This window comes from Aquarana catesbeiana, linkage group LG05 (genome assembly GCF_042186555.1).
Source record: "Aquarana catesbeiana isolate 2022-GZ linkage group LG05, ASM4218655v1, whole genome shotgun sequence".
Classification (NCBI taxonomy): domain Eukaryota; kingdom Metazoa; phylum Chordata; class Amphibia; order Anura; family Ranidae; genus Aquarana; species Aquarana catesbeiana.
This window is the reverse complement of record NC_133328.1, coordinates 203,863,430-203,890,603: the sequence shown is the minus strand read 5'-3', so window position 1 is coordinate 203,890,603 and position 27,174 is coordinate 203,863,430. Positions and strand designations below refer to the sequence as shown.

The following is a 27,174-nucleotide window of genomic DNA, read 5'->3' as shown; positions in this document are numbered from 1 at the left end:
AGCAGGATTCAAGCCTATGGAGTGTGCAGTACCACATTTGGCCAGAGGTGCGGGGGCGCCGGTGACACTTGGAGCTGCTCGGAGCCGCTCGGAGACACTCGTAAACACTCGGAAGCACTCAGTTCCCGAGTGCATCCGAGCGGCTCTGAGCAGTCACCGAGTGTTTTCGAGTGTGTCTGGCGCCCCCCACCTCTGGCCACATGCAGTACTGCATACAATAGTAGTCACTGTGGAACAAATTATTTGAGTTTCCATTGACTCCTATAGGGAAACTTGCTTTGATATATGAGTGCTTCGGATTACAAGCATTTTTCTGGAACAAATTATGCTTGTAATCCAAGGAACCACTGTATATGTAAACTGTCATTGCTGTCCTGAAAATGTAAGTTTCCTAACTGTCATGCCGATTCCTTGGCTTCTGCACTTTCTGAGTCTACTTCACTTGCATGCTTTTACCAGATCAGTGGCTCAAGGTATTTAGGTCAGAGACAGACAGGGAACTAGGGTTTTAAAAGAAGATCCACATTGGCAACTTACATATTTCTCTTGGCTCAAGTTCCCTCTAAATCCAATGTTACTATATTATAAAACCAATTATTATCTTACACTTTGTGGAATGACATGTATGATAAGTAGACATATGTACCTTCTCCTGATACAAAGTTCATTGTCCAGCGATCTCCATATTTTTCATGTTTGTACTTGCATGCAAATGTCTTTCCCAGGTCGGAGTTCATCACTTTTATCCAGCTGTTCAGTGAGTAAGTGTTGCTATCTATGTTGTGTTCAATTACACCTTGTTCTGACTCCACCTCTTTCTCACTGTCACCTTCATTCCAGACCACTCTGATCACACCAGGGAAGAAATTCCGCAGGCTACACATATAAATTGCAAATCCTTCTCTAATCACATCTTCAATGCTAGATGTTAAGATGGCCACTTCTGGTTCTTTCACTGGTTGATCTAGAGAAGACAATAAATGAGAAATGAATACATGTAATGTATTATCCAAAGTAGAACCAATATTATTTTTGGATAAGGTGTAGAAGGATGAGACTCTCATAAATTTATAAGGTATAGGACTGCAAGTAATACAGAGTGTTGTGAAGGGGCCTTGCAGCTTACGCATGCGTTTGCAAATGTCTGCTAACTAAACCCCTCTTTTTAATGCATACTGCTGCACAGGTTAATTCGGTTGGTAAGCAGATTGATTGGTGAGTTGAGCTGAGAATTTTCTCTGGTTTTGTTTTTCATGCGTTTGCCCTTCCAAGTGCTCCTTGCTGTGAAGACCAGTTTTAGAAGGGGGAAGGGGCCATGTTTTTGTTACTTGTGTAAATATTGGTGAGGGGAAACACTGGACACCTTTGCTGCCATTGTGCTATGTGCTGGGTGTCCAATGTGCCCCTGAGCCTCTAAGGAGGATTGGGCTATCTCCAGGCCCACCTGCCTTCTATCTATCCATTAGAATGCATGTGCTCCCACTGTGGAGACTCTCATAAATTTAGAAGGGTTAGGATTGCAAGTAATACAGCTTGCCGCGAAGGGGCCTTGCAGCTTACGCATACGTTGGTGCTAAATAAACACCTGTTTTTAACACATACTGTTGGACAGGTTAATTCAGTTGGTAAGCAGACTGGTTGGTGAGTTGCGCTGGGAATTTTCTCTGGTTTTGTTTTTCATGTAGAAGGCCGAGAACCATCTTTTTTTTTTTTTGTGTCTCTTTAGTCATTCAATCCCATTAGTTTAATAGCAGTTTTAAATAAAAAGTGCCAAACTGATTTTTTCCACAGCTTCTTACTGTATTTGGCAACAGTAGTGTGAATTTTTTTAACTAAATAGGATCTCTCCATATGCATCAGTCTGATCTGCAACACTTTAACCAGTTTATCCCCAGAAAGATTTACCCCCTTCCTGACCAAGCCCTTTTTTGCGATACAGCAGTACGTCACTTTAACTGACAATCGCGCGGTCGTGCGATGTTGTACCCAAACAAAATTGACATAATTTTTTCCCACAAATAGAGCTTTCTTTTGGTGGTATTTGATCACCTCTGTGGTTTTTATTTTTTGCGCTATAAACAAAAAAAGAGCGCAAATTTTGAAAAAAAAAAAGTCGCAATAAGCATATATTGATTGGTTTGCGCAAAAGTGATCGTGTCTACAAAATAGGGGATAGATTTATGGCATTTTTATTAATATATTTTTTTATTAGTAATGGCGGCGATCTGCAATTTTTATCATGACTGCAACATTGCGGCAGACAGATCTGACACTTTTGTCACTGTTTTGGGACCATTGGCATTTATACAGCGATCAGTGCTATAAAAATGTACGGATTACCGTGTAAATGTCACTGGCAGGGAAGGGGTTAAACACTAGGGGGCGATCAAGGGGTTAACTGTGTTCCCTCAACATGTTCTAACTGTAGGAGGGATGGGCTCACTAGAACATGACAGAAATCACTGCTCCCGATCACTGGGAGCAGTAGATCCCTGTCATGTTGCTAGGCAGAACAGGGAAATGCCTTGTTTATACAAGCATTTCCCCGTTCTGCCTCTCTGTGCCACAATCGCGGGCCACCGATGGACATTGAGTCCGCGGGACCCCCGGGCATGCGGGCTGCGGAATGTGACACAGCAAAGTATGGTACATTGTTTTGCGCACCTGTGCCACTTTGCCGACGTATATCAGCGTAAGCCAGTCGGCAAGTGGTTAATAATGTCTTCCATTAGATTTATAAAGTTGTTTGTAGGAAAAACAAGGACATTGCCTTAGACTTTATTTTGCTTACCACTTGCTGCCCTCTCACAGTAGATTTACTGCAAGCGGGAGGCACACCCGTATGGGTGTACTTCCTGGTTTAGCGGTGCGCATGCAATGATTATGGCTGTTCATCAGCTGATTGCTGTAGCTAAGCACAGCACAGAGCACAGAGTTCTGTGTTTACCAACAGGCAGAACTATGTAAACAAACAGCGATCTGGCTGTTTCTTCTCCCTCAGGGAGAAAAAGCCAGATCTGTGAGTAAAAGCCGCACACATTACACACATTACACTTGTTAGGCACACAGTTAACCCCTTGATGTTAACCCCTTCCCAGCCAGTGTCATTAGCACAGTGTACAGTATTATCTCAGATCACTGTATTTGTGTCACTAGCAACAGTGTCAGTCAGTTAGTGACCCTCCCAGCCAGTGTTAGCACCAGATTGCCCATCATGCTATCACAGTCACACTATAAGACGCTTATCATCGCCATTACTAGTATAGAGTCTATAGCTGCCTAAATACGAGTATATTTACCATAGTTTGTAGTTGCCATAACTTTCATACAAACCAATTAATATACATTTATTTGGATTTTTTTTATTTCGATTTTATTGGATGTGTTTTATAATAGAAAGTAGAAAGTATTGGGTTTTTTTTTTTCAAAATTTTCAGTCGCTTTTCATATATATGATGAAAGATAAAAAACTGAGTGGTGATCAAATACCACCAAAACAAAGCTCTATTTGTTTGAAAAAAAAAATAATCAATTTAATTTGCGTACAGTGTTGCATGACCAAGTAATTGCCAGTTAAAGTACAAAAACAAAAGATAATGGTCCTGGGAGTCTTGCTCAATGACATCTAAAAGGGGGGGGAGAGGTACTCACCTCCATAATAGGAGGTGGCTGATAATCTGCAGAACAGCTATCAAAAAACAAAAAAGGTACGATACACACACCCTATTGGGTAAACTTCTCCAAGATATTTATTAAACAAAACGCATAAAATTACCAGCATCATGTTCAAATCCTCCCTAACCCCCCACCGCCCATAACCCCTCCAACTCAGATACCACACCCTACCTAACCGACTTAATCTCCTCCCACCCATATACCCTACCTAATGCACATATATCCCCAAGTGGGAGCTGGTGGATATCCTCCCAAAAGGGGTCCCCCCCCCCTGGTATACACCTGCACCACAAGTATAGGCACAACCTAAGATAACCCCCAAGGAGCCAGCACCCCACCTTAAAACCTCAGTGGGTGAATGGAGTGCAGAGTTCCGCAGGGACAGATCCAACGTAATCCAAGCCAGAAACATGAGGTCCTTCAGTGCCCAAAGACACAGAAGTAATGGACAGTCCAGGGCTATTGGGTCTGCTTAAGTCACAAAATACTCAGCATAAAGATTAAAATAATTAACTGTAGATGTTGCTGGACATATATTAGTAAAGCAGTGTCAGATATAAAAACCATGCTGTGATGCTTGATTTCAATCAATGGTGGCAATATGTCCGATTCAGCCGGTTACCCGCTGAAAACAAAAAAGATGCTCTTCTTCTGATGCTGTCTTCCTCCATTGTGATGTCCCCCGCTGTCTGACATCTCGTATGTAGCCTTGTGACCTTTAAAAGGGGGTGGGCTCTCTGGGTGATGTCATTGGATGGCCACGCCCCATGGCTACATAAGAGATGTCAGACAGCGGGGGGCATCACAACAGAGGAAGACAGCATCAGGAGAAGAGTGTCTTTTTTGTTTTCAGCGGGTAGCCGGCAGCAAGGAAGAACACAGCGGCAGCGAGGAAGAAGACAGTGGTGCGGGAGAAGACAGCTCCTGAAGAGACGGTAGCGGGAGAAAATGGCACTGGGAGAGACGGCGGTGGGAGAAGGCGGGTCAGGGAGAAGACAGAGCTATCTTTTTTATTAAACACTGTCTTCTATTTTTTTTTACATTTCACTGCTTTTTTGGTGAATGGGTAGGGGTACTCATTCACATAGTGGGGGGGTTGGGATCTGGGGGCCCCCTTGTTAAAGGGGACTTCCAGATTCTGATAAGCCCCTGCCCGCAGACCCCGACAACCACCGACCAGGGTTGTTGGGAAGAAGTTCTTGTCCCCATCAACATGGGGCAAGGTGCATTTGCTTGAGGGGCAGAGCCCCCTTTGCCCCAAAGCACCCATCCTCCCATGTTGAGGGTATGCGGTCTGGAATGGTTTGGGGGGGGGGCGCTCGCTCGTCCCCTCCCTTTCCTGACCTGCCGGGCTGCATGCTCGGATAAGGGTCTGGTATGGATTTTGGGGGGATCCCACGCCATTTTTAAAAAAAATTTTGGTGTGGGGGTGTTCCCTCCAAATCCATACCAGACCGAAGGGCCTAAGATGGATGGGGGGGCGGCAATGCCGTTTTTTCATGAAATTTATTAGCTGGCAATTATTTTTTACAGCTGTCAGCAGGGAATGCCCAGCATTTCCTACACTTGCTGGTGTGTCACTGATATCAGTTTAATACTTCTATTCAAAAAGAAGTTAAGAAAACCCTAATATTGGTGATTATCGGTATAAGATTATGGGGTAGAGGAGTGTAGGAAACACAAAAACCCTTGCACTTGGGCTAGAAAATTGTGATGTGTGAGGGTAAAAACGTGTTAAGCATAGGGAAACACTGCACTGCACTGAAACCTAAACTCCCATAGACTTGAAATGTAAACAAGAGCACTATATTAACTGAAATATCTAATTTCTAACATTTTGAAGGCGCCTGCATCAATTTGTGAGTGTAAAGATACGTATGGAAATATTGAGTGACTATTACTGTTTACTTTATACACTGCATACTTTGAAATAATGGAAACAATAGTTATTTTTTGTGAGGGACACACGATTTTAGAGTTGACACTTTTACAGTTCTGTTTGTTTGTTTGCTGTTTAGCTAAACCTTCATTCTAAAAAAATGGTTTGTTGTAGTTACTTAAAAAAAAAAAAAATCTGCCACTGTGAGAAATGACTTGTAGTTCTCAACGAACAAGGAGGACACTGATTAGAGTCTTCTTAGTTCACTGACACTTTCTGCAGCTGAGTAAGAGTCTACCCATATGGAGGTATGGGCAGATAGCTGTCAGCAGTGTCTGCAGACATCTGACATTGGAACTACAATCCACTGATTGTGGGTGCAATGCTTTGTAGACTCAGGTGTAAAAAAATATTAAATGCACTTTTTTTTTTACTTGCAAAATCATGTGCATTTTATATTTCTTTACCAAAGGTAAACTTAGCAGCATTTTGCAATCAACATTTTAAATAAATATAACAATATAAAACATATATTAGCAAAACTTAACAACCAGTACTTGCAAAAACAAATACCAACAAGCTATTCTAACTTAACATTCTGTATTTTCTAATTAAAGAAATTTAGTTCTGAAAACCTAAATTAAGTGACTCATAAAAAATTTGAATTTTTTTTATCATGTTAGCAAAACTTTGCCTTCTTCTTTATTACAAGCATTTATATATTGCTGAACATTTTACTGTCCTTACATACTTTCAGATTAATTCCTGTCCTTAAGGACGGATGTAAGTATGTAAGGTTCCAAGCGTACATGCATATGTCAATTAATCTACCAACAAAGTCTTTGGAGTGTGGAAAGAAATCAATGCAAGCACAGAGAACATGGTAACTCCTTACAGATAGCATTCTGGCTGGAATTAAAAGAGAAGACACCATTGCTGCAAGACAGAAGTACTAACCCCTACGCCACTTAGCCTTCATTTTAGTTCTAGCACTTCTACTATGTAATGTAATATAATGTGGTTACAGGAAAATGTTTTTGACAGAACTGTATTGCTAAATAAAAAAATGTATTTCTTTATTACCATTAATAAACAAATGTACCTTAGCAATAAATCACAATTAAATTGTATACAATATGACTATAAGGCTGAAGTCTCATTCAATATGAAGAAAAGGCAATTTTACAACAAAGAAAAAAATAAAGGTAGTATAAATTGTACCTATTTTGTTGCAAATATATTTACAACAGTGACGCATGTTGTTGTTTATTTAAATTTGGTTATATATGGTAAACTTTTTTAGTGTAGCAATACAGCTCGGTAAAACACATGTTCTTGCATTTATATTACATTACACATTAAAAGTGCTAAGTAGGATAAGGATAATGCCCTGTACACACAGTCGGAATTTCTGACGGAAAATGTGCGATCGGAGCTTTTTGTCGGAAATTCCGACCGTGTGTGGGCTCCATTGGACTTTTTCCATCGGAATTTCTGACACACAAAGTTTGAGAGCAGGCTATAAAATTTTCCAACAAAATCTGATCGCGTCAATTCCGACCGTGTGTGGACAATTCCGACGCACAAAGTGCCACGCATGCTCAGAATAAATTCCGAGACGGAACTGCTCGGTCTGGTAAAATTAGCATTCGTAATGGATAGAGCACTTTCGTCACGCTGCAATGTTTTAAATTGTTTAATGCAGCGCACTCTCTTCTTCTTTATAATGTGAGAAGAATGAAGTTGTTTTGCTGCTCATATTCACACAGACTTCTCACAAACTTCTTTCTTTATTATTTATCGTGATTTTACGCATATAATATTTTGATTAGTCACATCTCCCGAAAAAAGTTAAATTTTTGGATGTTTTGAGAATTTTTTTTTGTTTTTATTTGTTGAAATCCTAATCTCCTGTTATTTTTTGTAATTTTTTTTTTTTTACTCCAGAATAGTTTTGGGTGTGTTTTGTGTGTCAAGTTACCACAACACCATTATTATCTTGTATTATTTAAAGGGGTTGTAAAGATAAAAATTTTTTCACCTTAATGCATTCTATGCATTAAGGTGAAAAAACTTTTGACAGTACCGCCGCCCCCAGCCCCCCCGTTTTACTTACCTGACGCCTCGAATCTTCGCTGCTCGTCCTCATTGCAGCTCAGCCTGGTCGCTGATTGGCTGCAGTGGATGGATTGAAAGCAGCGCAGCCATTGGCTCGCGCTGCTGTCAATCACATCCGATGACGCGGCGCGCCGGGGGCGGGGCCGAGTGATACAGCGAGCGGCTATAGCCGCCGGCTGTATCACGGGAGCGCGCCCGCAAGCACTCACCACCATGCGAGGGAGCTCGCATTAAGGTGGTAAATGCTTGCGGGGAGGAGCTGAAACAGCCGCCGAGGGACCCCAGAAGACCAGGTTCGGGGCCACTCTGTGCAGAACGAGCTGCACAGTGAAGGTAAGTATGATATGTTTGTTATTTTTAAAAAAAAAAAAAATTACCTTTACAACCCCTTTAATCTCAAGGAGATTGCTTGGTGTTGGTGTCTCTTGTTAATTTGACATTGTATTTTTGAAAATTACCTGCCTCCTCACAAACAAACTGTCCTTTTTGAAGGAAAACACACATAGGCAAGTATAATTGAAAAAAAAACCTTTATTAAGGGGTCCTAACCAAACAAAGAGGGAGGCAATGCTGGATAAACTGCAGAAATTGGTGAAGCCTTTGGCCCCCAGGGCACACATCAATTATTTTACTGCGAAATTGGTGGCCTGAGGAGTCCATATATAAGGGAGTACAATCTGGTCCAGAAGTCCAAGAGATCAGGAACAGCAGCAGATGACATACATGTCCTCAGGCTGTGGTCATACAAGAGCCTGAATCTTTTGTCAGACCAGACTGAACCCAGGTCATCATTCTCTGGTCTTCCTTACACGCTTCCTTCTAGGCTGTGGCTCTGGTGTTGGAGGTGTGGCAGGAGAAGGAGGAGGAGGAGGAGGAAGAGGACCATGGTTGAGCTCACAAACGTGGCTTTGGCTTGTGAGTTGGCCCCTCAACCCCTTATTTAGTGCTTGGAAGATGACATACTCACATATTAGGCATTGGCCCTCCTCCATTTCCAGCATTTTGCAGGCTGTTATGTATGCAAAGTCCTCTTGAACACTGTGGGGGGTTCTGAGGGCCGCAGTAGCCCTCCTACATAGGCCAGTTGCTGCCTCCTTCATGTTATTCCTCTTCCTGCCACTTTTTGGTTGAAGGCGGAGGGGAGGGACCTGGGTATCGGGCAGGCTACTGGGCCCGGCCACCTCCTGGCCGAGACTTTCCTGTGTATGAAAAAGGGACATCGTTTTAGTTTTTGGTTCAGCAATCACATTCAGAAATTAGGAATCCAAACTAACATAGATTTATCATCATTAATTTGACCAACATAAATATTTAGAAGAATGCTATACCTGGCTCAAGCTGGGTTCCTCCACATGTTGCTGCCTGGAAGGCCCAGGTTGGATGTCAGAAGCCTCAGCTGGGGGGGAAGGAAGCGTGGAAGGAAGATTGGAGAGTGCTGGCCTAGGTTCAGTCTGGCCTGCCAGAAAATGCAGTCTGTCATAGTACCACAGCCTGGGGACATAAATGGCATCTCCTGATCTCTGGAAATCCTGGACCTTCTTGCACTCCCTTAGATAAGTGCTCCTCATGCCACCAATTAGGGCCTTCAAATAGGGGATGTCTGCCGTTGGGATCACTGGCTTCACAAATTCCAGCAATTTATCCAGCGCTGCCTTCCTCTTTGTTTGATTCTTATCATGTGAGTGATTTGTACATATCAATGAATATGGGGATAAAGTCCCGATCATTCAATATATGATACACACAAGACACAACACAAGACAAACACTAATGTCAGGCTAAAGTCTCCTAATCTTGTGCCAATATAGGCCTCAATCTATAAGCGGTATAGGCCCAATTTTAAATGTTACCTTTGTTATCACGATCGGCGCTTCCTATCCTCCATCCTCCGCTCACAGATCGTACGTACGACACACGTGTGTTATGCTTTATATACACTGTGCATGACTGAAACTCCGCCCGCCCCTGATGTTCTTTCTAGTCTATTCGTTCGGCGCAGTGTGGAAGAGCACATGGCGGAGACAGAACAGGTGCGTGATAATTACAGCAATGAGGAGGAGGAGGAAAGGCCGGAGCCAGAAACCTCACGATCCCGGAGGAGACGATTTCAGGCCTCAAATATGTCCTTTGTGGACATGGTGGAGATTGTGGACATACTGAAGAGGGCTGACTATGATGGGAAGTATGGACCTTACCCCAACCCAAATGTCAGAAAGGCCAAGATCATGGCGAAAGTTGTGAAGAGTCTGCACTGTAATTTTGGGGCATGTCGATCCAAGGATCAAGGAAGGAACGTTCGTACTGCTCCATGTGCTTTTCTTTACTGTTGTACAGTTTAAAATGGCAACTTTCATGTTCATGGACACATTATTCGTTCGTAGGAAACATTGTTCGTTCGGCCAATAAAACACCATGTTTTGTCCAGATGCAGTTCAATATATATATATATTTTATGGCCTAATTCTCTTAAAATAATTTTGTTGTCTAGATGGGTTAGTAACTAGAATGAATTGCAAACTAGATTCTGTGTAAGGAGAGGACACTCAGCAGCTGTTTACACATCTGGACGCAGGAGCACTAGTGTGGGACACAAGAACACCCTTTTTATTAGGGGCCCCACACAGGTGCTCCAGTGTATACTATAGGGGTGTCTCCAGCTGTGAAGCTTGTACAAAACAGGTAAGTATTCAAGCTTGACAAAGGAAAAAAATATTTCTTCATCTTGCAACTCTGCCAAAACAGACAATTGTACCCCACTTCCAAGCAATGTTTCATATTCCTATTTCTGCCATCAAATATCTGTGTGCTAAGTATACCTATTTTGTTAACATAGGGGAGAAAAGACTCGGAGGACACCACTCATCAGAGGAGACCACAGACCCCCCACCTCATGAAGAAGTGGAAATCCCCCAAACCCAAGCAGAGGAGGAGGAGGGAGACGTTATGGAAATAGTCACCACAACAGGTGAGTGTCTGCGACCACAGGCTCAGGTAATAGATGGATGCCTGCATATTTATAATACATGGTGTTTTCTTATTTTATATTTTAGGTGATCGTGATGTTGTGGAAGAATATCATTTCACCAGTGAAAGTGCCCAGATCCTGATCGGGGAGATAATGGGGTGTAATAGGGACTTTGAAAACATCAAGCAAAACATCAATGATGTTCAAAACAAAATGAAGAACATCATTGATGTTTTAAGGAGAATTTAAAACCCCTAGAAATCTATAACTTATTTCTCCTTTGTGTTTTTTTTTCTGACAATTTAGAGACAATTTTGTGACATATTATAGAAAAGCCAAATTTTGAAGATGCACACACTGTGTCAACATGTGCTATCTGCCATCACGGGAGATCAATGTACGCGTTTTGGGGGTGCAACCCCTTCCTCAATAATAAAGTAGCTGAGAGGAAGGCAGTTTCAGTGCAGTCTCAAGTGCACTTGTAGTGCAAAGTGTATTTTCCTTTAGTAAATAACACACAACAGTGCTTTCTTATTTTACACAATCACGCCATTTTCAGGACTCCCCAAATTTCAGTCATGGTCATCTAAAAGAAAGCCAAGCAGTAAATCAAAGCAAATATTTGTTCAGTTTAAAAATATTTTTATTACAAAAATGTCTCAGACATTGTCTGGCATATCAATGGCCCCCCTACCCGCAAAGTATTCCATGTATCTTAGACGGACCTCGTGGTCACTCTGGGGGGGCAAGCCAGGATGGCCAGTTTCAAGCGCCATCAGGTTTGGTTCATTAATATGAATTCCAGCCTCAGGCCCAGCTGAGCCAGCATAGTTCCAAGAATTTCTCCTTAAAAAGTTGTGGAGTTTTCTGTTAAAAAAAAAAAAATGTTGTGGAAAACACAGCAAGCCAGGATGATGCGATTGAGTTTATATTCCGCCATGTGTATCGGTGTAAGAAATAGGTGGAACCGGTTGGCCATTATTCCAAACGTGTTCTCCACCACTCTTCTGGCTCTGGCCAGCCAGTAATTAAAAACCCTCTGGTCCGGGGTGAGGGTCCTCATAGGGAATGGCCGCATAAGATGGTCCCCCAGCGCAAACGCTTCATCCGCAACAAAGCCAAATGGGATTCCTTCTGCATTGTCTTGTGGAGGTGGCAAGTCCAAGCTGCCATTCTGGAGACGCCTGTAGAACTCCGTGTGGGCGATTACTCCACCATCTGACATCCGGCCATTCTTCCCCACGTCCACATACAGGAACTCGTAAGTAGCCGACACCACCGCCAACATCACAATACTATTGCACCCCTTGTAATTATAATAGTATGACCCCGAGTTAGGGGGTGGGACGATGTGGACGTGTTTCCCGTCAATTGCCCCTACGCAGTTAGGAAAGTCCCACTGCTGGGCAAAGTGGGATGCCACAGTCTGCCATTCCTGTGGGTTGGAAGGAAACTGTGGCGTCAAACAAGAAAAATAAATTAATAATTTTGCACATAAACATGGAAAGCAGATTAGACACAAACATTCTTGGCCAACATCAGTATAACATTTATTTTAGGGAGTATTTAAAGACAAAGGTATAAGGTCCACCTATCAGATTCCTCCCCCCCTCTCATGGGCCATTTTAAAAATTTAAGGGGGGAGATGTTTTGGACAGGTAACCCTCTCCACTTCATTAAGAGATGAATGCCTAAATAATGTGTGTTACTTTGGCCAGCCCCTCCTTACTTACACTATTGTCAGCCCACTGGATAGGTAAGAAGTGTCATAATACAAAGATATAAATACACACTGTACACATTTTAGCACATTTTTTCATTCTGATATTACCTATCAAGATAATAATAGGATACAAAAACTTCAAGCAGTACCATTTGAAAGTATTCAGGCAGGCCCTTGCACTACATGCTTTGGGGAATTCATCCATAAATCTGACCACAAAAGAGGTGGGTATAGTGTGTATGGGTTTAGCAAAGTCAGCAGATAGAGGATTGGTATCAGTTGAGTTAGCAGTTGGGGGGAGGGAGGGTTCCAAATGATTTTGGGACCCCCCAAAAAAAACCCTCTGGCACTCTGCCAGAACTTAAAGCACAAATCACAATTTTACACATTTTAGGGGGTATTTAGGGTAAAGCACTACTATGGAGCTGACAAAATACATTGTTAATTGAGTAGACGAGGTGGATATAGGCCCAGGAGAGCATGCTGGGGAGGTAAATGAAGGCAAATATGTATGAAGGACAAAAAAAAAAAATCCAGCATGCATGACGACAAAGGGGACATTCACAGCATATTACAATCATGGTAATTAGGGAATGAGGAAAGAAATACATTACATTATCAAACATTAAATACAATAAAATGTTGGTAAAATGATGTTAAAGGATAAAAATCTTACCTTAATATACTCCTTCTGCAGGACCTGAATGATGGCAGAACAGGTCTCCGGGATAATGATCCCCAGAGCCTGGGGGAGATGCCTGTCGAGAACCTGAGGTCCTGCAGGCTTCTCCCCGTCGCCAAGTACCGCAGGGTGGCGACTAGCCTCTGCTCTGGAGTGATGGCTTGCCTCATGCAGGTATCCTGCCTGCTGATATAAGGGGTCACAAATGGTGAAATACGGGGTCTGTCATCCTCAGAAAGTTCCTGAAATCGTCAGGATTATTCTCACGGATCTCACGGAGCAAAGGCATGTGACAGAATTGGTCACGCTGGAGCAACCAATTCTTGGTCCATGAACTCCTCCTCTCACTGTTCATGGACTGGACTTGTGTCAGACCCCAACACCAAGCCCCCGCAGAGCACGAACTCTATGATGAGTACGTACACGCAAAATGGCTAGAAAACGGTCGGCTGGTCAGAACGAAGTAACAGAACGCACTGAAGAACAGCAAGGCCTGTGAAGAGCGACCTGAAAATCAGTAACGAACGGACAAGAACACAATGGCAAGTCAATGGGAACTCGCTGCACGCACTGAAGACCAGATACAAACTCACAAGCACAAACTGAACAGCAGAAATACGATCTGAAAACCATGAGTCTGAAAAAGCGCGTATCGTCTCTCACCAAACTTTTACTAACACGAGATTAGCAAAAGGAGCCCAAAGGGTGCCGCGCTTGGTACTGAACTACCCTTTTATAGACTTGTCGTACATGGTGTACGTCACCGCATTCTTGGCGTTCGGAAATTCCGACAACTTTGAGCGACCGTGTGTATGCAAAACAAGTTTGAGTCAAAATCCATGGATTTTGTTGTCGTAATGTCCGGTCAATGTCCGACCATGTGTACAGGGCATAAGTGGCTTACCGGTTAGCACTTTTGTCTTGCAACAGTGGAGTTCTCAGTTTGAATCCTGGCCAGCACACTATCTGCATAGTTTTCATATTCTCCCTGTGCTTCCGTGGGTATCCTGCCACATTGCAAAGAGTTTGTTGGTAGGTTAATTGACATATATATGTGAACCAGGAACCTTCCTGGCCAGCACACTATCTGCATAGTTTTCATATTCTCCCTGTGCTTCCGTGGGTATCCTGACACATTGCAAAGAGTTTGGTAGGTTAATTGACATATATATGTGAACCAGGAACCTTTGCTTTTAAGTGCAATGAGGGCAGGCACTAATGTGAAAGTATGTAGGGTGCTGCACAAAATTTTCAGCACTATATAAATGTCTGTAATAAGTAAGGCAATGTGTTGCTAACACAGAATAAAGTTCTAAATTCATATGAATCACCTAATTTAAAGTGATTGTAAATGATCATGTTGTAAAACAACCCATTCAGTTTAAAATAGAAATGAAAGGTAAAACATTTTTGTACCGATATTAAAAAAATATTTAAAAATACCTTTTTTCCCTTTTTTATGAAGTGATCACATTCCCTCTGTTCTCAACTGCATGAGAGATAGGGGTAGACATGTGCAGGTTGAAAAAATTTCTTTAGTTTTGTTTTGTTTCAATTCGTTATTTAACTAAATTCCTTTAGTTGCATTCGTTACATTCGTTTTCGGGATTGGTTTAGTTTTGTATTCAAATTTGAAAAAATTTGTCCGCATTAGAAAACATTCGACTGCATTTGAAAAAAAAATCTACCGAATTCGAAAAAACTATCAGATTCGAAAACATTCTACCGCATTCGAAAAAGTAAACTATATTTAACCATTTTCCGAAATTAGAAATTCGTATAGAATTAAATTGAATTCCAATAGAAAAGATTAGAATAGAATAGAAAAGAATAGCATAGAATAGCAATAGAACAGAATAGAAAAAAAATATAATATATTATATTCTAATCTGTTCTATTAAAATTAATTCTGTACCAAATTTGAATTTCGGAAGATGGTTATATATAACATGTATATGTATATATATATATATATATATATATATATATATATATATATATAAATAAAATATTATATATTTTTCTATTCTGTTCTATTGTTTCTATTCTAGTCTTTTCTATTAGAATTCAATTTCTTTATAAATATATATATATATATATATATATATATATATATATATATATATATATATATATATATATATAAAACGATCTTCTGAAATTCGAATTTTGTATAAAATGAATTCAAATTCGAATAGAAAAGATTAGAATACAGTAGAAAAGAATGGACTAGAAAAACAATGGAAATAGAATAAGATATAATATATATATTATATCTAATTCTATTCTGTTCTGTTGTTTTACTAGTCTATTATTTTCTATTATTTTCTTTTCTAATCTTTTTTTATTCAAATTCTAATTCATTCTATACGAAATTCGAATTTCAGAAGCCATCTTCCCAAATTCAAATTTCGTATAGAATGAATTTGAATCTAAATAGAAATGTTTAGAATAGAATTAAAAGGAATAGCATAGAAAAACAATGGAACAGAATATAAAAAAATATTTTTATAACTATTGTCTATTCTATTCTATTCTAATTCGATTTCATTCTATATGAAATTAAAATTTCGGAAAATGGTTTTATATATATATGGAATGAGTTTGAATAGAAAATAATAGAAAAGAATAGACTAGAAAAACAATAGAATAAAATATAATATATTATATTTTATTCTATTCTGTTCTATTGTTTTTCTAGTTTATTCTTTTCTATTCTAGTCTAATCTTTTCTATTATAATTCGATTTCATTGTAAACGAAATTCAAATTTCGGAAAATGGTTATATATAGTTAACTTTTTTGAATTTGGTCGAATTTTTTCAAATGCGGTCCAATTTTTTAGAATTTGATAGTTTTTCAGACAGTCATGTTCTATTTTATTTTATTACATTCTATTAAATTCTATTTAATATTCTTTTATTTTATTCTATAGCTTTATTATTTTATATTCTATCTTATTGTATTTTTTAGAAAATCGATTTCTATTTGTTTTTGAATTCACGGCTATTCGCTTTTTTTCAGATTCGTTTAAATTAGTTACTTTTGTAATTCGCAAATTCGGATACATCCGAATTTCCAAATAATGAAAAATTTGTCCGAATTTCGATTCGGAACAAAACGTGATGCACATGTCTAGATGGGGTTAGGAGAAGCAGCAGCACACTGAGCTTCCCATTGAATGGTTGTGCACTGGGGGCGTGTCAGGACAAGTCTAATCATTGGAGGAGAGTACACCATGGTGTGCTCTCCTGCTTAGCTTGGTCAGTTTTTAATAGGAAAGCAAGAGGACTGGCAGGATCACCAGAGATTTCACATAAAGCAAGCAATACAAAGATAACAGGATACTCTCGTATACAAGTACATGGTACAGCAGGCACATATCAGGAATATGAAGTGCTGGGGTAACAAACACTTAAAATTTTCCTAACTAAATATCTTTAATGGGAAAACATATAATGTTAGAATAGCTTACAATAAATTGTTGATGTTAATTATTAATTTTTTTTTAAGTACTAGTTGATGACTTAAAACAGAAGTGTCCTCAAAATCCACAAATGCAAACTGTTGAAACTATATTAATATCTACTGTTTTTTGATAATACCTGAGCCATCGGAAAATCCCTTTGTACTATGCCAAACTGAAAGGCCAATAAATGGACAACTTACCCAACCTGGCAACTTGCCCACATGCATGCATCTGTAAAGCAACTTCAGCCTCCTATAAGATTCACTGGAGTCAGTTCCCACTTAAATTCATTGGCAGTCCTGGGAGCAGCAGTACACCAATTTTCTGGCACATTGACAGTCTGAGCAAACTACTTTCTTTTGTGGTGTACAGAGGTTAACTAATGACTAGGTAGCATGCATAGGATGTGGAAACAAGGCTATGTGACTCAACTATGCACAAAAGCATAGGAGCTGGGGTGCAAAAAATGGCAGCAGGTTCTCTGGGCTGATAAGTGAAAATGTGAAATATTTGGCTGTAGCAAAAGCCAGTTTGTTGACGAAAGGCTGGAGAACAGTACAATAATGAGCGTCTGCAAGCAACAGTGAAGCATGGTGGAGATTCCTTGCAAGTTCGGAGCTGCATTTCTTCAGATGGAGTTGGAGATTTGGTCAGAATCAATGCTGTCCTCAATGTTGAGAATACAGGCAGATATTTATCCATCGTGCCATACCATCAGGGAGGTGTGTGATTAGCCCTAAATTTATTCTGCAGCAGGACAATGACCTAAGAAATACAGCCATTGTCATTAAGAACTATATTCAGTGTAAGGAAGAACAAGGAGTCCTGAAAGCGATGATTTGGACCCCACAGAGCCCTGATCTTAACATCAAGTCTGTCTTGGATTACATAAAGGGACAGAAGGATTTCAGCCTACATCTACAGATGATCTGTGGTTAGTTCTTTGAGATTTAAAAACTGTGCAAGTGTACCTTGAACAATTGATGCTGTTAGGCCATGTTGGAGAAGGCTGCAGCAACAAGTAAAGAAGTAGAAAACTGCTCAGGAAAAGAAGAATAGCAGGACACCAATACATACCCAACGAGTATTTACAAAGGAACAATTAATAGGTATGCCATTTGGGCATAAAAGGACAAACACAGGAAGCCCAATCCAGGAGGATTCACCCCAGCATATGAAGTCTCTGCACTGATCCTGAGCAGTTTTTATGAGCATGGTCGATTCACTCTGAAATGTCCGCAAGAATATCACTTCTACGGAAAGGCTTCTGAGAATCTATTCCCCATATACCAGATCAATTAGATAACAGTGTTTTTGACCCCATACTGCAAAGCTGTGGGTCCATAAATTTTGCGGGTGCCCCCTTCCAGGTTGACACGTTGGAATCGTCCCCTATTGGAACGCTGCACGTATCGGCTGATCCGGACGCCACCATCCAGCTGTCCCTGCAGAGGGCTGTATCTGCATGCTCACGAGACCTTGCTACCAGGGAGGTCCACTGTTCCTGGTAAGGGTCCATCTGTAGTATCCCCCGGACTCACTGTCTGTCTGGATATCCCTCCACACCACTTTTTCTTCTGTTTCACTCATATTGGTGATTTCCAAAGACCTGTGGATATGTGATCCTTCTTTTAAAGGGACTGGTGCATCTTTATTGAACCTCTTTTGATGAACTTGACTTTTCTATTTAGTTATTTTTTCGCTTTCATCACTCAGGATATTTTGATCTTTATATGTCTATCCATCTGTGGAATCATTGAATAATACAACACCCTTGACAGCCAAGCCAAGAGAGAGGATATCATCCTGAAAAAAGCCCATTTGGCTAGTCCCGCTATATAGAGAGCACAATTCTAAATATAATATCAAGTTGTATGTCCGAAGTAGATTAAATGCAGGCAGGGACACATTAACCAGAGCAGGCAGATACCAATGCAAGCCAATGTTATATCATAGGACATTACTTAACCTCACTACACATGTAAGGTTTTCAGTACCAGTAGATAGGGCCTTAGCAACACAACAATAGAGGGAGGGAGACAAAAAAGAAGAAAAAACACACACATAAAAATTTTCAGGTCAAATATCCATTTTGCCTCTCTGCATAGAACCCTCTGATCTAAATTCCCCCCTCGGGGGTCCTCCAGGACTCTTTTCAGCGCTGCAAATGTGAAAACCTGGGGATAGTAGTTATGCCTAAATGCTATATGATGTCCAATGGGGGTGTTCAGATTCCCAACAGTAGCATAATACAGGCGGTCCTTCATACGCTTCCAAAACGGCCTTAAGGTTTTGCCAACGTAGAAAGCACCACATTGGCATAGGATGATATAGATGATTCCTTTAGGAAGACAGGTGATATGATGTTTCAATAAATGCATCCGTCCATTGGGAAGCTGAAAGGAAGAACTTTCCAACAGCAGCTCACAATAGTCACACGTGTAACATCTATATGTTCCCAATCTATCCCCTTGTTGATCTTTATGTCTAGTGTAGTGGCTTTTAACCAGAGGATCCCTAATAGATCCTGATCATTTAAAGGTGATCTCTGGACATTCTTTGATATATTGGACATCATATAGCATTTAAGCATAATTACTATCCCCATGTTTTCAAATTTGCAGTGCTGGATAGAGTTCTGGAGGACCCCCGAGGGGGGAATTTCGATTAGAGGGTTCTATGCAGAGAGGCAAAATGGATATTTGACCTGAAAGCTACAGTGCCACCTGGCCTGAACAATGTATTAAGCTTTAGATCTTTTTTATGAAGCTTGTATCTGCAGTTATGTGTTTATTATAACTTTTATGTGTGTTTTTTCTTCTTTTTGTCTCCCTCCCTCTATTGTTTTGCTAAGGCCCTATCTATAGAATATTAATAATAATAGAAGATCAAATTATATTTATAAATCTCTACTGGTACTGACAACCTTACATGTGTAGTGAGGTTAAATAATGTCCTATGATATCACATTGGCTTGCATTTGCATCTGCCTGCTCTGGTTAATGTGTCCCTGCCTGTATTTAATCTACTTTGAACATACAACTTGATATTATATTTAGAATTGTGCTCTCTATATAGCGGGACTAGATAACTGGGCTTTTTTCAGGATGATATCCTCTCTCTTGGCTTGGCTGTCGAGGGTGTTGTATTATTCAATGTATGCTCAGATGGATCTGCATGTCTTATGTGCAATGGCTGTTTTCTCCCTGTAGGTGGTGCTTGTCTCCCATTTTCTCCTATGACATTTTGTCATGTGGATGTGGGGTGACTGTGGGCATCAAGGGGAGTGTCTCTATGTTGGGGCTGTGCACCTTTGTGTGTGGATCGCGGCCGTGCTGCAGTGCGACACCCTGCGGACCGCTTGTGTTGTTGTGATCTGCCTTGGGACACAGGTGGGCGGGGCCTTTTGTGCAGCACCGTGTCATCTGAAGGGGTGAGGGTGCTTATATTCGTCTGTCTGTCATATGGCTGGCCACGCTCCACCACGATGCTGTATAAGTCATCTGACCGCATCATAATGTCACTGGCCGCGTCAGCCCTGAGTGGTGGCATGCATTGGCGCCAATTAGGGGCGCAATAAGTGTGGGCATATATAGGCCTTGGACCCATCCCCTAACTGATCACATCTCTGGGGGAAGATATACAGGCATGTCTACAGGTATGGTGAACTGTTCATTGTACCAAGCTTGCTTCAGGTTACACTGGCTTTATTGGAATATGCTTTGAATATCTGCTATACTTCTATGCTGTTGTTTGGCTTTATTTAGGTGCTGGCCATCTATGGATTGGTGCAGTAGGAGCTATGCTACTGATGACAGTACTGACAGGTCACTGATGGCAGTCCTGATGGCGGGCCTGTGTGATGGTACTGCTGGTGGTACTGACAGGTCACTGATGGTGGGCCTGTGTGACCATACTGATGGCACTACCAATGGTGGCTTTGTGTGATGTACTGATGACAGTACTGACAGGTCACTGATGGCAGTCCTGTTGGTGGGCCTGTGTTACGGTACTGGTGGTGGTACTGACAGGTCACTGATGGCGGACCTGTGTGATGATACTGATGGCAGTACTGATGGCGGGCCTGTGTGACGGTACTGATAACAGTACAGACAGGTCAACAATGGCAGTACTGATGCGGGCCTGTGTGATAGATCCAGATGGGCTGTGTGACAGATGGGCTGTGTGACAGATCCAGACAGGCTGTATGACAGATCCAGAATCGGCTGTGTGACAGAACTCTAGTGACAGGTTCTCTTTATTTGGGGGCCACATGGTGCACAGTAAGGCGTAATATAATCAGACAGACACTAAATTACTCACTGATCCCTGCTCTCTTCTCACACAATTGGTGTGTGAGGAGAAGAAGCAGGGATCTCCTAGTAAATGCTCTGATGTTTAAACTTGTGACCGGCTGTGATTGGACACAGCCAATCACGTGGTAAACAGCCAATTTTATTGTGGAGGCAAACTACTGGCTTGACCTTTGTCAAAGATATTGCTAAATTCATGGTACTCCTCTGATAAGGAGGAGAGTGCACAAGACATTAGCCACTTTCTGAAAACATGTTTTACTGCATTGTGGCAACCAGGAAAGAACCTCAGCACAAAGCCAATCAAAAGACCAATAACCACTGGAAAATTAGGTGAGGATTATCTCATGGTGAAGAGCCCATATGGCCATGGTCAACGGAGCAGTCTCATAAGTCACATGGGCAGGCTGTAGAGGTCTCCCATCAAGAGCCTCAATGGGAAGTGGAGTGGCACAAAGCGCAGTGGAATTGATTGCTTAGACACAAAGGCACTATCTATGAACAGGCCTGCAGCCCCAGAGTTGATTAGAGCCTGTGTCTTGATGGACAACTCAGACCAAGAAAGGGTAACCGAAACTAAAGGCTTATCCTTCAGGATAACTGTGTATAAAACAAATCACCTAAGGTCTGTCCCCTACAGGACCCCAGGTGCAATACCTTTCCCAGATGGGTAGAACAAGACTTCAAAATGTGAACTACGTGGCCACAATAAAGGCACGATCTATCCCTCTTCTTAAAAGCCCTCTCATCCACAGAGAGGCATATGAAGCTCAACTGCATGGGTTCTGCTTCACTGGCAGACTTGGTACCAGGAGCCATGGGAGGTGAGGGAGGCAAGGGTGGGACTGCAAAGCTCGGAACCAAATGTACAGGAGGCTTCCACAAATGCTCCTTAACCACTTCAGCCCCGGAAGGATTTACCCCCTTCCTGACCAGAGCACTTTTTTACAATTTGGCACTGCGTCGCTTTAACTGCTAATTGCGCGGTCATGCAATGCTGTAACCAAACGAAATTTGCGTCCTTTTCTTCCCACAAATAGAGCTTTCTTTTGATGGTATTTGATCACGTCTGCCGTTTTTATTTTTTGCGCTATACACGGAAAAAGACCGAAAATTTTGAAAAAAAATGATATTTTCTACTTTTTGTTCTAAAAAAAATCCAATAAACTCAATTTTAGTCATACATTTAGGCCAAAATGTATTTGGCCACATGTCTTTGGTAAAAAAAATGTCAATAAGTGTATATTTATTGGTTTGCGCAAAAGTTATAGCGCCTACAATCTAGGGTACATTTTCTGGAATTTACACAGCCTTTAATTTATGACTGCCTATGTTGTTTCTTGAGGTGCTAAAATGGCAGGGCAGTACAAAACCCCCACAAATGACCCCATTTTGGAAAGTAGACACCCCAAGGAAATTGCTGAGAGGCATGTTGAGCCCATTGAATATTCATTTTTTTTGTCCCAAGTGATTGAATAATGACAAAAAAAAAAAAAAAAATTACAAAAAGTTGTCACTAAATGATATATTGCTCACACAGGCCATGGGCATATGTGGAATTGCACCCCAAAATACAGTTAGCTGCTTCTCCTGAGTATGGGGATACCACATGTGTGGGACTTTTTGGGAGCCTAGCCGCATACGGGGCCCCGAAAACCAATCACTGCCTTCAGGATTTCTAAGGGCGTACATTTTTGATTTTACTCCTCACTACCTATCACAGTTTTGAAGGCCATAAAATGCCCAGATGGCACAAACCCCCCCCAAATGACCCCATTTTGGAAAGTAGACACCCCAAGCTATTTGCTGAGAGGCATGTTGAGTCCATGGAATATTTTATATTTTGACACAAGTTGCGGGAAAGTGACAATTTATTATTTTTTTTTTTTTTGCACAAAGTTGTCACTAAATGATATATTGCTCACACAGGTCATGGGCATATGTGGAATTGCACCCCAAAATACATTCTGCTGCTTCTCTTGAGTACGGGGATACCACATGTGTGGGACTTTTTAGGAGTCTAGCCGCGTACGGGACCCCGAAAACCAATCACCGCCTTCAGGATTTCTAAGGGTGTACATTTTTGATTTCACTCTTCACTGCCTATCACAGTTTCGGAGGCCATGGAATGCCCAGGTGGCACAAACCCCCCCCCAAATGACCCCATTTTGGAAAGTAGACACCCCAAGCTATTTGCTGAGAGGCATGGTGAGTATTTTGCAGCTCTCATTTGTTTTTGAAAATGAAGAAAGACAAAAAAAAAAATTTTTTTTTTCTTTTTTTAATTTTCAAAACTTTGTGACAAAAAGTGAGGTCTGCAAAATACTCACTATACCGCTCAGCAAATAGCTTTGGGTGTCTACTTTCCAAAATGGGGTCATTTGGGGGGGGTTTGTGCCACCTGGGCATTCCATGGCCTCCGAGACTGTGATAGGCAGTGAAGAGTGAAATCAAAAATTTACGCCCTTAGAAAGCCTGAAGGCGGTGCTTGGTTTTCGGGGTCCCATACACGGCTAGGCTCCCAAAAAGTCTCACACATGTGGTATCCCCGTACTCAGGAGAAGCAACAGAATGTATTTTGGGGTGTAATTTCACATATTCCCATGGCATGTTTGAGCAATATATCATTTAGTGACAACTTTGTGCAAAAAAAAAAAAAATTTGTCTCTTTCCCGCAACTTGTGTCACAATATAAAATATTCCATGGACTCGACATGCCTCTCAGCAAATAGCTTGGGGTGTCTACTTTCCAAAATGGGGTCATTTGGGGGGGTTTGAACTGTCCTGGCATTTTATGCACAACATTTAGAAGCTTATGTCACACATCACCCACTCTTCTAACCACTTGAAGACAAAGCCCTTTCTGACACTTTTTGATTACATGAAAAAATTATTTTTTTTTGCAAGAAAATTACTTTGAACCCCCACACATTATATATTTTTTTAAAGCAAATGCCCTACAGATTAAAATGGTGGGTGTTTAATTTTTTTTTTTCACACAGTATTTGCGCAGCGATTTTTCAAACGCATTTTTTGGGGAAAAAACACACTTTTTTTACATTTTAATGCACTAAAACACACTATATTGCCCAAATGTTTGATGAAATAAAAAAGATGATCTTAGGCCGAGTACATGGATACCAAACATGACATGCTTTACAATTGCGCACAAACGTGCAGTGGCAACAAAATAAATACATTTTTAAAAGCCTTTACAGGTTACCACTTTAGATTTACAGAGGAGGTCTGCTGCTAAAATCACTGCCCTCGATGTGACCGTCGCGGTGATACCTCACATGCATGGTGCAATTGCTGTTTACATTTGACGCCAGACCGACGCTTGCGTTCGCCTTAGCGCGAGAGCAGGGGGGACAGGGGTGCTTTTTTTTTTTTTTTTTTTCCTTTATTATTTTTTTGCTTTTTTATCTTATTTTAAAACTGTTCCTTTCATTTTTTTTTTTTTTTTTAATCATTTTTACTGTTATCTCAGGGAATGTAAATATCCCCTATGATAGCAATAGGTAGTGACAGGTACTCTTTTTTGAAAAAATTGGGGTCTATTAGACCCTAGATTTCTCCTCTGCCCTCAAAGCATCTGACCACACCAAGATCGGTGTGATAAAATGCTTCCCCTATTTCCCAATGGCGCTATTTACATCCGGCGAAATCTAAGTCATAAAATGCTCGTAGCTTCCGGTTTCTTAGGCCATAGAGATGTTTGGAGCCACTCTGGTCTCTGACCAGCTCTATGGTCAGCTGGCTGAATCACCGGCTGCATTCTCAGGTTCCCTGTTGAGACAGGAGAGCCAGAGAAAAACACGGAAGACGATGGGGGGGGGCATTCTCTCCCACTGCTTGTAAAAGCAGTCTAGAGGCTAATTAGCCGCTAGGATTGCTTTTACATGAAAGCCGACCGCTGGCTGAAAAGAATGATACCAAGATGATACCTAAACCTGCAAGCATCATTCTGGTATAACCACTCAAAGTCGTGAATGCTGTACCTGAAGACAAAAAAATGGTTAACAATAAAGCACAGTAAACGGTAAAGTATAAAAAATTGCATACCTGAAAAGCAAACATGATAAAACATAATAACAATAAAACATTGCAGAATAGAATACAGTAAAAAAGAGCAGAACAATAGAGAGAATAGAGAGAGAGAGAATAGAGAGAGAACAATAAAACGACAACTATTATTTTTTATTTTATATTTTTGTTTGTGTTTTTTTTTTTTTTTTTTTTACACTTTTTTTGTAACTGTAACTTTTATAACTGTAACTGGTTCCAGGTTTGGGTCTCTCAAAATGCGATGGCATCTTGGGAGACCCTGTGAAAGTGTGTCCTAGTCTGTGCAATGCTGTACCCTACGCTAATACTCAGCTAGTGAATAGTAGCGTTCAAAACATTCACCAATGCAAAGACCAGGATTGTCAGGACAGGAGGGACAATAATAGCGGTGTCACGCCTATATCCGCGCTTGCTGCAGACACGACATCTTTTTTGGGGGGTTCGCTGGGTAGGGGTACTCGGGAGGACATAAAGAAAATGCCTCTCATGCAGCCGACTGCATTTGGTTGGGGATGTGAATGGGGGAAGTACGGGCGCTGCAGAAGTGGTGGGTTCCCAATTAGGATTGGCGAATGCAGCAGGAAGGGCATTATGGGCACGACGGGCCTGTGTTTGTCTTCTTGGTGGCAGCGGGACACTATTTGTGATTGCCACCTCACCAGCTTGAACTGCACTTATGGGACTCGCCACGTCACCAAGTGTTACTGCAGTGCTGGTTTGACTACGACCGGGGTGTACTAGGCCGCTGGCGCTTGCCAGTTCACCAAAACGCTACCAAAAAAACTGTTAACGATCGCAGGGATCAGGCCTGACTCTGCGAACGCTGCAGTTATGCGTTTAGTGTTTTGTAAGTGACAGTGATCGATCGATAATGCACTTGGGTGGGCTGGGCTGGGCTGGGCCGGGCGGAGGGGCAAAACGCAGGTGCTAGCAGGTATCTGGGCTGATCCCACTAACACTGCGTTTTTGGGAACCCTAAACTGCTGGGGACGCCAGTATAGATCTGATCGGATCAGATCAGATATTGATCAGTTCAGATACTATACCACTAAGGGAGGTGTACGGTGCGTGCGTGGGTGTTAGCGCTACTGGCACTAACCTGACGCTGCCTGGGGCTGGTGCTTGCCAGTTCACCAAAACGCTACCAAAAAAACTGTTAGCAATCGCAGGGATCAGGCCTGACTCTGCGAACGCTGCAGTTATGCGTTTAGTGTTTTGTAAGTGACAGTGATCGATCGATACTGCACTTGGGTGGGCTGGGCTGGGCCGGGCGGAGGGGCAAAACGCAGGTGCTAGCAGGTATCTGGGCTGATCCCGCTAACACTGCGTTTTTGGGAATCCTAAACTGCTGGGGACGCTAGTATAGATCTGATCGGATCAGATATTGATGCGTTCAGATACTATACCACTAAGGGAGGTGTACGGTGCGTGGGTGCGCTACTGGCACTAACCTGACGCTGCCTGGGGCTGGTGCTTGCCATTTCACCAAAACGCTACCAAAAAAACTGTTAGCGATCGCAGGGATCAGGCCTGACTCTGCGAACGCTGCAGTTATGCGTTTAGTGTTTTGTAAGTGACAGTGATCGATCGATACTGCACTTGGGTGGGCTGGGCCGAGCCGGGCGGAGGGGCAAAACGCAGGTGCTAGCAGGGAGGCGTATGCTGCGTGCGTGGGTGTTAGCAGTACTGGAGCTAATCTGACGCTGCCTGGGGCGACGCATATCACCGCCGGGCGATCAGGGGGCTAAATCTTTATTCGGTAATAAACGGCGGGTGCCCTGACACTATAAAAAATAAACGAACTAACCAGCGTCACCCGTAACGGTTATACAGTGATCAGTGGTGAAAGGGTTAACTAGGGGGCAATCAAGGGGTTAAAACATTTATTAGGTAGTATATGGGGGTCCCTGTCGCTATAAAACGCTGACGGCGAACCTAAATATTTACCTCACTAACTAGCGTCACCAGCGACACTAATACAGCGATCAGAAAAATGATCGCTTAGCGACACTGGTGACGGGGGGTGATCAAGGGGTTAAAACTTTATAAGGGGGGTTAGGGGGGTATCCTAGACCTAAAGGGGGCCTAACACTCACTGCCCTAACACTGTAACTGTCACAAACTGACACCAATACAGTAATCAGAAAAAAAAAAAAAAAACCTGCTTGGTGTCAGTTTGTGACGGGGGGGGGTGATTGGGGGGGAGATCGGGGGCGATCGGGGGGGGATCGGGGTGTTTTGTGTGCCTGGCATGTTCTACTGTGTGTGTGTGTGTTGTGCACT

The 27,174-nt window shown here is 41.8% G+C and overlaps 1 gene segment (V, D, J or C); it reads right to left on the bottom strand.

The window, feature by feature from the left end:
- LOC141145978 (Ig heavy chain C region, secreted form-like) overlaps positions 1 to 27,174 on the bottom strand; it is a 91,016-nt gene that overhangs the window by 14,427 nt on the left and 49,415 nt on the right. Inside the window, 1 exon segment of the C gene segment in view lies at positions 647 to 964. Within this exon segment, the coding sequence occupies positions 647 to 964 (318 nt within the window).